The 16416-nt window shown below is 38.6% G+C and overlaps 3 protein-coding genes across 6 annotated transcripts; 2 read left to right on the top strand and 1 right to left on the bottom strand.

Annotated features, from left to right (window-relative positions):
• Positions 1-60: 60 nt before the first annotated feature.
• LOC124181114 lies at positions 61-3564 on the top strand. Its single transcript, XM_046567351.1, has 2 exons — positions 61-291; positions 2555-3564. The coding sequence occupies exons 1-2, from the start codon at positions 171-173 to the stop codon at positions 2923-2925; spliced, it is 492 nt and encodes a 163-aa protein (XP_046423307.1). The 5' UTR covers positions 61-170; the 3' UTR covers positions 2926-3564.
• A 1296-nt stretch (positions 3565-4860) lies between these two features.
• Positions 4861-9944, top strand: LOC124181115 (myotrophin). Of its 2 annotated transcripts, none has more exons than XM_046567352.1 (3): positions 4861-5065; positions 8516-8626; positions 9222-9944. In XM_046567352.1, the coding sequence occupies exons 1-3, from the start codon at positions 4961-4963 to the stop codon at positions 9396-9398; spliced, it is 393 nt and encodes a 130-aa protein (XP_046423308.1). In that variant the 5' UTR covers positions 4861-4960; the 3' UTR covers positions 9399-9944. The 2 variants fall into 2 exon arrangements, with proteins under 2 accessions (XP_046423308.1, XP_046423309.1); XM_046567353.1 differs by lacking the exon at positions 4861-5065 and adding an exon at positions 7168-7884.
• Positions 9678-16266, bottom strand: LOC124181100 (histone-lysine N-methyltransferase eggless). Of its 3 annotated transcripts, none has more exons than XM_046567312.1 (15): positions 16177-16266; positions 15317-15347; positions 14902-15167; positions 14551-14680; positions 14309-14452; positions 13817-14178; positions 13413-13642; positions 12876-13281; positions 12537-12821; positions 12076-12423; positions 11795-11962; positions 11386-11694; positions 11032-11297; positions 10610-10940; positions 9678-10507 (listed from the first exon to the last, which is right to left on the bottom strand). In XM_046567312.1, the coding sequence occupies exons 1-15, from the start codon at positions 16249-16251 to the stop codon at positions 10301-10303; spliced, it is 3558 nt and encodes a 1185-aa protein (XP_046423268.1). In that variant the 5' UTR covers positions 16252-16266; the 3' UTR covers positions 9678-10300. The 3 variants fall into 3 exon arrangements, with proteins under 3 accessions (XP_046423268.1, XP_046423269.1, XP_046423270.1); XM_046567313.1 differs by lacking the exon at positions 16177-16266 and adding an exon at positions 15640-15921; XM_046567314.1 differs by lacking the exons at positions 14902-15167; positions 15317-15347; positions 16177-16266 and having other exon boundaries at positions 14309-14480.
• Between the last annotated feature and the right edge of the window lie 150 nt (positions 16267-16416).

Raw genomic sequence — 16416 nt, 5'->3', positions numbered from 1 at the left:
CCTGGGGGGCGTCGAGGCGTCGAGGCGTCGCCCAGGGCTCGAGTATAAAACGTCAGGACGCCGATCAGGCCCACCAGTCTTAATCGGTGCACACTCAGATCGTTTTTGACTTCGGGCCTCCGCGTCTCCTCTGCTTCTTTCTAACTCGCCAACGCAGAGTTGCTTGAATCATGAAGTTCGTCGTAGCCATCACCCTCGTTGCCGCGCTATTCTACGCGTCGGCCGAAGACAAGAAGGAAGAGGAAAGGCCCAAAACATTCCGCAGGCTCATTCCTGCCGATGTTCTTCGCGGTACGTATTGTTCAAGTATCCGTGCGTTTGTTAGATCGAAAAACTCGCATCCTTCGCACAGAGCCGGTAATAGGTCCTCGCTCCCTAAATCTCTGCACGTATTCTTAAGGCCCGGTGCTTTTTTTCTCTTTTAATTATACACCGTGCACCAGCAGCTCAATTATAGTAATGCTCTTTTTTATCGGCGTACATCAATTAGAGAAAGTGCCAACCATGTTACTTTCGGTCAAGTATAAGACTCGTCTATAGTTTTTTCCTGCATGCTTCTTGTTCAGAGCGCGCGTTGCTTCATCCACTCTTTTTAATACTGAAACCTGATCGACGAGTTCAAACTCTCAACTCAGGCAGGCCCTTTCAAATCGAGATCCTTTGCTATGCCAGAAACACCGACTAAATCAAAATCTTGTTCTTCACTTTTCGAATCGAACCCACTTGGAAACCATAAACAGGAAAATTGAGATTTGACATCGAAAATACCCAGTGAATTGCTGTATCATTATTTTTTTTTTTTGCAAAAGGGGAATCGACGGTTGAGGATGAGCGTATTTTGAAACTAAAAATATATTCTAATACTTCTTCAAATAATGCAGATCGATTGGGGGGAGAGGGGAGTCTACAATTCTTTCACATCTGAATAATGTTCGACCGTTTCTTTTTCTCAATCATTCAACCGAATGCGATAAAAATGTAGACAATCATGAGACCTTAAAAACTGTAATTGGTATAAGAACGTTCAACTTGAACTGGAGCAGAGAGAATTATTGAATGCAAAATAGTTTATTCCGACGCCAAGTCAAAGCAACAGACCCTGAACGAAAAGGAGGACATCGAGCAAATTTTTCTGTATATTTCCGCACAATCAACCGGTGGAAAAAAAACTGGATCAGCGATTGATTCAGATTTATCACAGAAGCGATCCTTGTCATTCCAACGAGCGAGTTTGCGCCTACTTAGGTAAATCTTAAACTGCATTGACCCAGTTGAAGTTGGTCGTCGGTACGCGATACTTATCCTTAAGGTCAGACCCAGTTTCTCAAGTGTCACGAGTTTGCGTTAAGCCGCGTACGTGAAATCATCGCGTGATGTCAATTCGAACAAACGACGATCGGGTAAATCACCGCGGGTTTCTCCTTCTTTCAAGCGTGAAAGTCGGTGTATTCGAAGTAGCGAGCATGTCAACGGACAAAATTGTTAATGCAAATTCATCGTTGGTAATGACCATTGCCAAAGAGAAAATTTCTTTGTCACTTATATACAGCCGCCGTTATATGATCACGCAGGCGTGCACTTTCGCCTTTCTTCGTTTCATTTCACAGCCGCTGGTCAAACTCGTTTTTTCGGCAATATGTGTACAAAATATGATATTTCGATTTAAATCGTATCTCCAGACACAAATCCTGATACCCGCTCTTCATTCCGCCAACAATTTGAGAGCTTCCGTGAAGCCGTGCAGACGTGACGCGTGACCAGACACGATTATTCCATTCCGCAAACGATGGTTGAATGTTAACGACCAAGTCACGCTTCTCGCGTATATACTTATTATCTCATCAATTATTCAAGCGTTGCAGTTCTATGACTACCGGTGTCCCATGCAGGCGACATCGTAGTCTGTAAAAAAGTAGAAAAAAAAAACACCTTCATCTGGTCTAGCGACAAGAAAGACGGATCCAAAAATCTCCTTTCACTTCAACCGTCCAGTCGAAAGTTAATTTTCGCGGGCTATAAAGCTGAAAAAATAAAACTAAATAGAACAATTCTATATACTGATCGAGTTTTCTTATGAATTAACAGATAGATCGTCATGATCCTACAGTATAATTCTCAGGAAAACTTCCAGATCGGTAAATACATTCGCGTTCATTCTTCTCCCACTCGTAAATTACTTCCACGGCGATGCACTCGGCCAACGTTCGTGCATGCATGCAACGATCAGAATGCGCGTTGTACACACACGTTTCGCTCATGCAGATCCAGTTCGCGTTCGCTGTTTTACCGATTAATAAATAGTGCGTAATCCGCGGTCAGACACGAGACTCGAGTCGACGTAGGTCGCACAAACGTTCGCATAATGGCAGTGAAAGTGTCTCTCCTTGAGTTTCTAGTGCAACTGCATCACGCTCCGCACCTCCATATAGATCTCTTCGCCAATATACCTCTCGATCGTCAATACGCATCGATACCACGGCTGGATCAGCGTCCTCTCGGCGCACGGTCGATCGGCAATGACAAATAGTGACCCTGAATTGTTTCGATGTTCCAGATTTCCCGGGCGTCTGCTTCGCCTCGACCCGTTGCGCTACCATCGAGGTTGGTCAGTCCTGGGAACTCGCACCTTTCTGCGGACGTTCGACCTGTGTAGCCGCCGAAGGAAACTCCGAGATACTGCTTGAGCTCGTCGAGGATTGCGGACCCCTACCAAAGAGCAACCCCAAGTGCAAGCTCTCCGACAAGACGAACAAGACCGCGAGCTTCCCCGACTGTTGTCCCATCTTCGAGTGCGAGGAGGGAGCCAAGCTCGAGTATCCCGAAATCCCAACCGTCGCACCGGCGACCGCCGCTGAGGTCGAAGCCGCAGAAAAGGCTGCCGCCGCCGCCGCCGCCGCCGCCTCAAGCACAACCCCCAAAGCTTAAAATTATTTGTCCCAAAATTCTCGCCCTTCCCCCAAACATTACGTTCCCCAGCACGGTACGGCTTCCGCTGCGTGATTCTTCGATCAACGAATCTGACTCTACGTCCGTACTGTGATGAAACTTCGTCTGGAGACCGTTGTTTGTAAATAAAATCGATAATATATTATGTACGATGTTTCGACCTCGCCCCAAAATTCATTAGATACCGTGCAACAATTGTGACAGTTAATTACGAGTCCTCTAGTTTCTTGACTAAATCTCACTCATATATTCCGTCCATGAGAAGACGATTTCAACGATTATTTTACATATTATACTTATACTTGAATTTTCCGGCAAGATTCTCTGAATTTATAAACTAGAATTATACACATATACATATTACGTATTGATATTGCAATAGCATCTTAGCCGACTGGAGTCGGTCGCAAATTGACCAATATTTTGTATCCTTGTGCGATTATGCATTATTATGCACAACGACCACAAATCATCCACGTATTCGGGGTTATCACAACCGCAGTCAGATATCAAAATACTGTTCAATGTGCAGCTTGGAACGAGCGCTGCAGTGTACTGTAAACATGTGTGATTGTAACTTTATGTGATTAATTGAATTAATACTTATTTAATAATATACTCATTGGGGTATTGTTCTGTATTATTATCGCTCCGTCCCGATAACCCGTCATTTTCAAATCCCTCCTACAATTTAGTCTCGATTCCTTCCCATTTACAGTAGCGTCAAACAGCGAGAGATAGAAAAAATTCGGCACACGATTGATAAAATATATTGGAATACTCGCATTCGTGAATAACCAGAGAACGTTATAAACCCATCGTTTTGCTCACGCTGTGTGATTCCGACTGTATCGATTTATTTGTTCCATTACAGAATACAAACGTCAATGAAAAAGGAAAATTTAAAGTGTTTAACAATCCCGCCCACAACGCACCGTGACAAAAACGTACCAGTCACGGTCACGGTCGCGCCTCATTGCGTTTAGGTAGGCTTGCGGATATTATGATCACGCATGGAGGTTTTTAAATATGTATTTTAATTCAGGTAGCACCTTGTTTGCGCGATATTTGTACGTGACGCTGTTGAAATGGAAAAACTGAAATACGTGCTACTTGCGTGATGTTTTTTAATGTTTGGAAAGAAATTGCATTACCATTTCATACCTGCAGTCAGGGATTTGAAATTTCCTTTGACCCAAAAGTGGTTCGGCACAGTTATATAAGAGCGCTGTGTAATTTTTGACATACTCAGAAAAAGATGTCGTTTAGGCTTGGAAATACGATTTACAGGAAGTCGTTTCCTCAGGATACAGTCGACATTTAAATTTCAAGACAGGCGGGTATAAATAAAGTAATTTGGATTGCGTAAGCCGTGAACCGTGAACCGCGAACGTGAAATAGGCCACGAAAGCAAAGCAAGTCGGGCCATTTCGTGTACCTGCATACATACGTATATGTACGTTGATTGCTTGAACAAAGTTTATTATAAACGTTTGCTTTTTTTTATTCTCCTGATTTTATTATTCGACCCAGTGTACTGTACGATATAGCTAAGGCGTCTGGATAAGCGGTACACGACCGGGTGCTGAGCGGAATCGAAAGTGATCCAGCTTGTAGAGTTCCGTGAATTTTTATTTATTTTTTCCACCTCTCTATACCGCGGTTCGCCTTTCGATGCTAAAGTAAAAGTTCGCTCCTCGTTGCAGAGTCGTATATACCGTACACACGTATTAATTGTAGGTATGTAAGGTGCATTGTGTTTGCAAGAAATTAAACCCACTCCACATGTTTGTGTACCATGACTAAAAGAAATGAACATGATTACAATCCACCTTCAGCAATAAGTACGCGTTATTACACTTGAGACGTTTGCTTTGCACGGCATACGGTCCTCACGATCCGTACCCGTACTTTCGCGTGAAAGTCTTTTTTACTTATGTATAGTCATACAGTACCTACACTTTAGTAAGTCTGCACTCACTTTGCGAGAGACGTCTTAGGGATATTCCTGCAGATGCTAGAAACGGGGGCAACACCTACCTCGTGTATTATACATATGTGCATCGGCCAAGTGGGAGGCATAAGTGAGAGTTATTCAAGAATCACAACGCCGAACATGGTAAGTTTGTGCGTAACATGTCTATATGCATGCATATGCGTATACTATACATGTATATATGTATATGCACACGCATGACGCAAAGCTCTATCGAATTATGAGTCAGCGCGGGCACACCGATACAAATCCTGTTCTGCCGCAACGATTTGTAGGCTCGTTGCATACTGCAGTGATTTCCGAGACAATCACGCTCAACCTCAATGTGGATTACTTTTCATATTTCATTATCATCAATATCAAGTCCTCGTAATTAAAATAGACAGTCCGTATGATCTTATTTGCATTGAAGAAAAAAAAAAGAGACAAAGAGAACAAAATCTTCATCCAAACTGGCCATGTTCCGAAAGCGATTATTACTCACGACAAACTATTCCAGACAAAGTTTGCACGCGGAATATCTCAGGCATAGAAATGAGACAGAGAGACCTGTGTTTGAGAAGGTGCGAAAAGAATATGCACCTGGTGAAAACCCCGCTGCTTGTTACCGCCTCTAACCATCGGGTAATATTCCATTCTGTCCGAGAGAATTATATGTGTCTTGCAGATATTTCTTAATTCTACGGTCTCGTATACAGCTGGTAGATACAGTTTTCTACGTAGAGCACGAGTAGATTTTTTACCAGAACATAGATCAAGGGACGAATATGTAAAACTTTCCACCCTACAAATAATTGTAACGAAATTTTGTTAGTCAGACGAGATGAAGAGAGAAAATTTTCAAGAGTAGAGGTCTATTACCACGTGAAACTTGTAGCGACGTCAAATTTTCTACAGATGTTATATTACAAGCGCCGTTACATCTTGTGCTCGGTTATTGCAATTAGTTAGAGAGTGCAATTCTATTTGACGTGTCTAATTCTAATACTTGCAATGTTTTTTCCTCGATACGACTGTATCGTACTGCTGTTTCAATCCGTGTTACCTGCAGTAAACGGTTTAAAGTTAACTCTGAGGAATTACCCTCGTGTTGCAATTCGAATTATTACCGAGCTATTAGAGAGAAACTATACTTATACACTCCTGCCATTTCAATATAGCTTGCCTCGTACGGACTTACAAATGAATGAAAGATCTGTGCAGCTGTTGTTACCAATAAGACACCATGTGCAATATTTTCCAGGAAGCTTTGTGTCAGTAATTATATTTAATTTGAGTATGAATGATAATCGTTCGCGCTAAACGGCTGTGTGTGATTAAGAAAGTTATGTAGACATACACGATTTTATACCGTACGCTTATACTATCGTCGATTTGAGTGGCTTGTAGCGAAAACATAATAACTGATTAATACGGAAGAATTTCGACATCCAAATTTATAGAACGATTGAACGTTGGCGAATGTGATAAAGGGTATAAAAGCATTGACAAAAATTATGTATCAAAGTCGTAACATTTATATTTGCATTCGAAATGTCATGGTTACATTGGCAATGGTTCGTAATTTGTGTGTGTGCGTTGCAGTTTAAGTGTACACGTGTGTACTGGTTAAGGAGCATTATTATAATTAGTTTAAAAAAAAAAATAAGCAATAAGGAAGTGAGTAAGGGGGACAGAAGAAAAAACCGGTCACGCTGATGGTGGGTGTTTGTTATAGCGCTAATAAAAAATTGATTTAATTTTAAGTATCCAAATTACCAAGTGTCTGTCGCACGGAGGTACAGTAGCAAACTCCTAAAAAAGCTTCGACGCCTTTGATGCTTTGTCTGATAATAAATATACAAACCAGTCACCGGTAGAGCAGCATTCACTTCAACCTCGTTCTCCACCGCACACCACACCTCTTTGTTATCTGTTTCTGCACCGAAGGAACTCACCCATATGTATACATCGATATCTTTTAGTTGGCCAGATCAAGGCTGAACCTCGGTCGATTACGGTATTCTGCATTGCTGAAAGGAGAAGTGATCGGTTCATGTTGTTCGGATTTTCCTATGCAAGGCGTTACTTCCGCTTTGGACCCTTTGGACATTCCTGTAGAAAGCTGCTCTGTATACTATGTAAATATTGGAATTACCCCATGTAATTTACGCAGTCAGCTAATTTCCTGCACGAAGAGCTTGGTTTACGGAAAATATAAATTCGATGTTTATGATGGGATTATTTCAATGGTACTTTTGTGTCATCTTGTGAAACATTAGTTTTCCTAGATTTATTTTCTAAGATATGGCATCAACGTCTCTGTCAACATTTTGTTTGACCAACTCAACTGCCAACCTTCACAATTTTAGATTACACTAAGGAATTTATTCTGAAGAAAAACTAATGGGTTTTCATTGTTTGCAGTTGTCTTGAATATCGTTCCAATCGGTCGGTTCGCTTCAAGATATTAGGGACCTGTAGAATGAAATAAAATGTCTTCTAAGTCTGCAAGTTCTCATTCTGATGAAACGTGCATCTTCAACAAGCAGAAACTTATAATTTGAATTTCTGTATTGAAATTGATATGTGTCAGTGAGCTGGAGGAGTTGAATCATCTCGACGATGTGTCGACGATTATCCACAGAGCAGGCATACCATTCGGCGAAAATTGAAGGCATAAGAAAATTTTCGATACGACGTCGATTTTAATGTTGCCATATTGGCAATCGTTGACGGGCAATTATTTCCTGACTCGGAGCTACGTTCTCGGTGGAAATCGACGCTTAACCAATTTCGTTTCATGTCGAGTGACAAGAGGTTTAAAAAAACTTAAATATATATTGCGCAGTATTTTTACGATATTTCAGAGTCGTTATTAAACAACAATAAAAATGAGCGAACTGGTTTGGGGGATCAAAAACGGAGATCTTGATCAAGTACGGGACATTGTCGAGAACAAGGTTCGTGTGACATTTATCGCTGCAAATAATTTATTTAATTTCATCTTAGCCGACAATTTCTTTCCCGCTATTTGAATTTGATAGCTTTATTCCAGGAGTTGATAATTTCACAAGCTGGAATAACATTTTTACGTCAATAGCTGAACTCATTTCTTCATCTGTCATCCTGATAATACTGTAGGTTGGTTGTCAGAATTATCCGTAATCGCAGGCGTTCCTTGAGCTTTACGAATAGCGGGTTTCTCTCAAATCTGTCACTATTCTACTATCTGTATGTCCGACATTGCCAAGTTCTTGGATTTTCAACTCATTCAGACAGGTTTATTTTTCTGACCACTCCATCAATAATTATAGAACATGTTTTCTAGTACGGCCGAGAAGTAACAATATACAATAGTCATGTTGGCGAGACTTGAAGAAATCTTCACTGCTTCGACGCGTGTTGATCATCATCCTACTTAAAAATCAACAACTTTATCAGCTTCATAAAATTTTAATTGAAATCAGCAATTTTAGAAGAGCCCTTATTTTTATGTAATAGCATAATTATTTGCCATTACAGAAAATAAGTTTTGATTGAAAGCCATGTTACTGTAATACTGTGATCGTAATATGATGTTATTACCGGCAGGATATAGACGTGAATCAAATGATCGATGGGAGAACACCGTTACATTATGCTGCTGATTATGGCCAAGGTGATGTGCTCAGATACCTTTTGGAAAAGGGAGCTGATGCAAATGTGAGTTTGATACATTTTTCTGTCTACTTACATGAGGGTACTGAATACTTAGGCAGTATTCAATTAGCAAATCCCTTGATTCTGGAAGATCAGACTTAGCGGAATAATATTTTCTAATTTCAGACTAAGCCATATCTCAGAAATTGTTACAGCTTTGTAACTCAGCATTTAAACTTCTATTGTTTAAAAATTGTCATTTTTCTGAAAAGTGGTTGCTAAAAATTGTCAGGGTCTTACGTGATTGATATTTTTTTCCTTCTCACTGTGGATGATTAATGCTGATCAAATCCATAATTACCTGTTCTTTGCTCATCGAAAGCTATTTAAGAGGGGATTTAGCTCTGAGACGATGTAGACAAAATTTTCCATGAAAAAATATAGTAAATTGCACTTGCTCTATAGATTTGTAAAGTTTAGCTTTATCCTATCTCTGGGAATACCTGGTGGACCAGTTAACGAATAGAAGAAACAATAATAGTATAATTAGAAGGGTGATCGTATTGAATGAATTTAGTGTAAAGTATTCTTTAAGTAGGACAGTGAAAGACTATTTTCATGAGGTGATATAGTGTTAATAATGTTATAAATTATACAGGCAACAGACAAACACGGAATTACAACTCTTTTAGCAGCGATTTGGGAAGGACACACGAATTGCGTGAAATTATTACTCGAAAGAGGGGCAAATCCTGATGGTTCGACGCCAGATGGTACGAGTTACCTTGAAGCAGCTGAGAAGGACGAAATCAAACAGCTGCTTAAATCTCACTAGCAGTGAATCAAATAATCGTCAAGTTTTAATTTTAGTTCTTTATGTTCCTCATAGGAGATTACCATTGCTTTTATTCACTTTCAGCATGTCAAATTGCTATAGATTACTGTATGTATTCTAAAGAAGGGTAGATGAGCGCTAATATTAGGATTATATAATATATTATTTTTTATGCTGGTGTAGAGTTTACTGAAATATCCACAACGAGTTTATGTAAAAGGAAAACCTGTCAATTATTTTGGCATAGCTATACAAATATTGCCTAATTTTTGTAAAAACTTATAATTTTAACATTTTGTGTGATGCCTCCAAGTAACTATAAATGTGCTTTGACCAATGGTTACTTTACTTGCATTAGTTCTATTGTTAAATGCGACGAAATTTTTATCTGTTGAATGTGTTATTTAAACTCGCTGATTAGGTTTGCTATTTTATTCAACCTAGAGCTTCAAAATGAGAACAATTCGCTAGGTGGACAAGTTATAATAGTACGCTTTATTGATGTACTTCGTATTTTTAATAATAAAAAAGAGATTTGCGCTATAATATTGATTGAATTAAAACTGACCAACCATTGACAGCATTTTTTTTTTGACATCCTACGAGAAGGATTCGGATATTGATAGTAATTATTAACAAAAAATTATATAGTCACTTCTTTTTGTCTTGTACGTTCTAAAAATCAAATACTTTTTATTATTAACTCATAACACTGAATTTAAAATTCCGGATAACATTTTACATTGGTTTTACTGGATGAGACTAAGTGCTATATCTGCATTAAAATATAGATCAAGTGATTATTTCGTACTCCAAAGTTTTGTCACTTGAATGAGTCGTTGAGCTATGGAGTAGAGGAATAAAACATGATGTAAAGATTCTTTGTCTTACATAAGATAAATTTACAAAAGACGACCTCTGCAATTAGAGCTTCCACATCTGCATATGATTACTTTCCCAGGAATACTCCCTACGTCGTAATTATAATTCCAGGTAAGTTCTTGGCCCGATCTTATATAGTTAAGGGCAAAGAACGCTACCCAAGGAAATCGGACGTCATGCGTATCTACGAATACATTTTGAACAAATACGTTCGGATCACAAGAGTGCTGAAAATAATAAATAGAATAAAATGTCAATAGTTGCAATTGTGATCAGGGATTATCAAATAGGTATAAAATTTAACAGGACTGATACTGTAAGGAACTTACATTAAGGTATCGTCCAATATTTCCTGTTGTCTTTGCATCCATAATATATACAGCTTCGTCTTCACCGAAATATTCTCTCACAGATTTTGATTGAGAGGAACTTAATTGAGCTGGTTTTACGCTTGGTTCAAACCTGCTTGGCTCTCTTCTAATATCTTCATCATCGTCACTTATAGTAATAAGATCACAATCTGCTTTTTCATTTTGAGAAATGACTATAGGTTTTGAAACAACATTTTCGGAATCCTTAGTCATACTGCCATCTTCACTAGTTTCTTCTGAACCACCTTGATCTTCTCTTTCATTCTTCTTCCGTTTTCTCAACCGTTTCCTAATAAAACGTATTACATCAAGATATTAATCGTTTTCGCACATGTATATGCATACGTTAGTCTAACTATGGTTACTACTTGGTTTCTCACCTAATGGATGAAGCTGGGTCCATATTAAGATCAATATTTTTTCCTATGTTAAAGTCTTCATCAGAGTCTAGAGTTTCCCTTGCTGTTTCTTCATCTTCTTCACTCACTGCATTTGATTTTCTGCCACTTTCATCCGCAGTATCATTTTGTATATCTGGATCCAAGACGTCGCTTTCATAACCGTCTTTAATCCCTTCTACTGCCTCAACGTAATCCAGTTCAGCAAGGTATTCGTCTCCGTAATTTTTTCCTCCTTCGTTAGCACCCTATAGGACGAATAGCTCATAGATTGGCGTATAATTGCTACATTACCAAATTTTACTTTCATGTTTTGTGTGATTCAAAGTTATATACCTGTTCCGTAAGTAGTGTTCCTGCGTAAATGCAAATAAATGATCCAAGTGGAATATCGTGCAAACACCTTATTCCCCAGCCCCGTGACCCTGTTTTGAATACTTGTAATTTTAGAGTGAGGGGGTGCTGAACCACTCTGTTCAGGCAGGTTTTTACGGAGCATTTACATCGTGAGTTACATTCATAGATGCCAGTTGCTACAGCTTCAGGTAATCTTTTATAAACGTATCCAACAGCAGTGTCGGGGACTCTCCCACCCAGGGTAGCTCCCTGTATAGTCAATTGCCAGCATGCACATTTTTCTTTATCCTGGAAATAAAATTTCAGTACTTCTTTGATCACTTGCGCATGTAGAAGGTAATAAATTTGGATTTGAGAATCCGCATTCCTTCTTTTTTTTTATACACACTTGACAATCATCTTCGCAGTCACATCCACACAGAAATTCTGGATCTAAGTTTAAATGAACACCTTCCGTCGGTTGCCTTTGCGTACTGTATCTGATGGTGTCAGGCAAGGCATGATCCAATTCATTTACACATGGAATTAATACGTTTTCAACGCCATAGCTGAGATCCTAAGAAGGGAAATGTCTATGAATTTCAATAAAAATTCGCAATTCTAGAATGTATTAACTATTGCAGAAATTTGTCAGTTATATTTACTTGTACTTATTGATGTAACATGTACCTTAATATTGACGAAACATTTGTCTAATACAAATTCGGCTAGGCAATGTACCCAGTAATCGAAATCAAACAAGTCCACGGACATAGGACTGCCAGTGACCCGGAGGTATTGGTGCAATTCTTCTATTGTACGAAGGCGGATCCCACACGGAGCTTGGTAAAGTATTATCTTTTTCAGTTTTGGGTATTTGCATAGTTGTCGGTTCCAACCACAAAGCAATGGTATTGAAAGAGGCGAATAGACACGGAGATTGTCAGGTGTATGAGACATTATTCCTTCAACGCACTTCGATCCACACTTGTGGGGTACATATTCGCGGGTCGGAACCTTATTTTTCGTTTGATAATACTGCCGAAATAATACTTCATTATTGGAAGAACATATCGTACATTGGTGATGTGATAAAACACTTGTATCAATAGCATCATTCATTAGAATGACAAAGTTTCATTACAACTTACAACAATACTGTGCGAAGGTTTTATATTACTTCCAGTCCCAGCATTAATAGTAACAGGTAAATTGGCAGTTTCAATAACGGGTTGCTTTTTACTAGTACTTTTTCTAGCAACAGCGCGTGTTTGAGTTGGGGCTTGTATTGCAACTGTAGTACTCGCAGGAACGCTAATTGCACCTGCACTGGTTTGTATTTCTACAATTTTTTGTGATTTTTGATTTCCAGATTGTGCTTCGTCATCTGGTTCGATGTTAAATGATGTATATTCCACATAGGGAAGACTATTACGCTGAAAAATATGTTCAATGTAAGGCGGAAATGTGCAGATTCATACTATACTCACGTTTGTTGCAGGTGGGAAACGATGACTGGCGTTGTTAAGAGAAGCATGATGGCCATGCTGTCTAAGGTTTGCCTTAAGTAATTCATCATAAAGAGGACCCAATCTTGCAGAACCTCTGTAAATCCACTCCGTTCTTCCATCTGCATTAAAATACATTTGCACTAAACTTGCATCAATTTGCATCACTTTTGCAATCCACCATTTTGCGTTCCATTCAGTCTTTACCACCTGACCAGTTTGCAATTTAACCATTGGCCTTTCAGGATACGATTCCATGTACTTTTTTACAAACTCCCGAGATTCTTTTGGCACATCTTCCCATACTCGAGAAGACCATTCGTTTACTATTAGGATATGTTTATGAATAACATATTGAGCATATCCATCATCGAAAAAGACCAAGTACCTGTCCAATGAATTGAAAGATTAATCGAGTCAAGTCAACTTTCAGTTACACAAATCAAAAACTTTGAAAAGCTGATAAAGTTTTGATTTCATTGATTCTCCTCTTAACGTGATCATTGACTGCACTCCTACCTGTACTTATTTGTTGATTTAGGTGGTTCTGCAATCACTCCACTATAGTATCCGCAAGCATTCACATCTTTGAAAATGGCTACAATTCTAGTACCCACAGGTATAAGAACAGAACTCGGTATTGCTAGTGCAAGTTGTGTACCCATCACTGTTCTTACCACAGAATTGTTCTTCTTTGTTAATATCTTAACACGGTACTGCGAAGGGCTTCGCGATTGCACCGATTGGATCTGCATATCAATATGTACGTTCCAGTGTGATTATAACAGCTAAAGATTTTCGTAAATTTTTGGGAGTTTGGAGACTTGATGTTTTGAAGATATATCAAAATTAGAACAATCATCACTGTTGAGGTTAAACTCTTGAATTTTTCAGAAAATGTAGCCATGCCTTGCTTTACATACCCTTCCCTTAACCCATGACATCAGTGGGTGTTTCATGATATATACTAGATCTCCAACGTCTGGCATAGGCTTAATCAGTTGGCCAGCAGGTGGCAAATCAACTACGACTAATTGAGTTTCGATTCCATCAAGTGGTAAAATTTCTGGCTGACTCTCAGAAGTTGGAACTGGTGGAGCACGCATTTGAGTGACTTTCTTCGTTGCGACAAGTGGATAGTTAGGAATTTCTGTAGAATCTGAATCTATATCAATCTCTTGAAGCATTTTAATCTGTGGTTTGAACTCGTCATATAGACGATTCCGCAACTTGTCCATTTCGCACATCATTTTCGATAAACTTTTGTCTATTTCTTCATTGGTTTCTGCAAGCCGTTTGTTCGTTCACATCACTGAATAGTTAAGTAGTAGTACTGTGATATTGATACTGAACAAAATCGTTAGAAATACATTAGATTTCAAGGTTTCCGTCATTTCCAACTCTCGAGAACTTACCATCTATCTTATTCCACTGTTGCTTCAATACAATATTAGCTTGTTCAATTTGGTAGTCGATATCATACTTTTTAAATATCGTTGATAAAGCACTATCCATCTTTTCTTCCATATCTAGCAGAACATCCTCAGGTATGTAGTCATCTGAAAATTTTTGAAAATAACGCTGAATCTGAAAAGTCAATTACTTCGATTGCGGAGTTTCTTTAAATTTAAGAATCAGAGATATTCCAATATGCTACCTTCCTCCTCTGGTCCATTGACTTCATCATTATCCGAATCATCACTATCTGATATTTCTACTTCCATAGTGTGATCTGGAAAATCACATTCTAAAAGTGGCTTCCGATTCAAAAGACAATCCACTAGACTCTGAAAATAAAAGCAAATATGACTGCACAGCTTAGACCTATATATTTTACATGACAGAATCGAAACAGCTGAAAGTCCAAAAAGTGGAGTTGTTTTAGAATTACTTTTTTTGTGTAGCTAGTTTTCGATGACAAATTTCATCTATAACTGTGATTTAACAAGACTAAACTTTAAAGTAAATAAACTTGGTGTTATAATTGTAGATGACTAGTAAGACTGACCTCTTGATGACTAAGCGCAGCATCTAAGCATGCTTCACATATGAATCGTTTCTTTTTTTTTGTTGCAGCTGAACCATAAAATATACAAGCAAACGAAGGTGCCGATTTCATATTTATTCCAGACTTGCACTTGAAGTTAATACAATTGTTGTTAAAACTGTTAGCTGATCTATTTTTTCTGTTTTTCGTAGCTGGTTGCTCATCGTCAGAGCCAAGCTCAATGACTTCCATATCTTCAGCTCCAGCCATAATTGTAAGAATCGAATCTGGAAGTAAGCTTCGTGTAGAATTGGCACACTCATTACAGGTAATATTTAAGAAATATTTTATACCGCACATGATAAAAATCTGTAGAAAGTGAATTCTGTAAAGATTTGAGTGTTTCAAAACTTACAACAAAAAATATTATGCTTACATTTTTCAGCTACAAGTTGATTTACATAAGCCTGTATGTTAGAAATTCGTAAATATCGGGCTATTGAAATTGATAAATAAATATTTGAGGGTGCTCTTTATGGACCCTCAAAGAAATTAATTTTATAATAAAATACACGCACGCACACATTAGTATGAAATATCACTCAATATCTTCTAGCTAGTTGATTAAAGGTTAAATTTTCAAAACAGAATGAAACAACCAAACGTTATTTCTAATGTTTTAAAGCATCATGTTCGGCAGTATGTATGCGTACAAACTTTTTTATAATAAAATTACGTTATTATTCACAAATTCAATACAATTTTTACTAATCATTGGAACTTCTTTTTGATCTATTTGTCATGAGCGTCAGTGCAAAACGAGTAAACGGAGCGCTTAGCGCGGCGCAATAAAACATTCGCAGGTTCAATATATGTGTATATGTGTAGGTTCGTCCATGATATGCATATGTATGAATCGTGGTACGTATCAATGTACTGACCGAAGTGGCCCGAACTGCCTGACTGCCTTGGTCTGACAGGTCGGCGTAAGCAGAGAGAGAGCCAACGCTCGCGGTTTTTATGTTTCCGATTTCGTAGCGCCCTCTAAGACGAAACAAAGTTCAAATAAAAGTAAATGGATTCAGTAATTTTTATAAAATATTATATGTATGATAATAATACTGTCACGTAACACCAATTAAAATGTTGCGTTGAGTGCGTTTACATCGAGGGTTAGAGTCAAGTCAGGTTCGGGTTTGAATTGAGTTTCAGTCGAGTTGGAGTCGGGTTACAGCTGGGTTGCCGTTACGAACCGGATGTGTATAAACTAACTAGTTAAAAGACCGATCGAATTACCCCAAAATGTTTAGTACGCAACCGAATAGTCGAACGCGATGGGGTTTGTTGTTTTCGCACTTTTCCCACTAGCATAGAATGTGTAAAAATTGATTAGTAGGCAAATAGCGGCCAGAAATGACGAATAGCGAACCGGCGAAGCAGGAAGAGATCCTGCATTTCACGAACACACCTCGAGAAGCAAATAATAGTTATGATTGGTTATGATAATTTAATGCCGGTTGACTCCGTAAGAATCCA

The sequence above is a fragment of the Neodiprion fabricii genome, chromosome 4 (genome assembly GCF_021155785.1).
Source record: "Neodiprion fabricii isolate iyNeoFabr1 chromosome 4, iyNeoFabr1.1, whole genome shotgun sequence".
NCBI lineage: Eukaryota > Metazoa > Arthropoda > Insecta > Hymenoptera > Diprionidae > Neodiprion > Neodiprion fabricii.
This window is presented reverse-complemented; position numbering and strand designations above follow the sequence as displayed.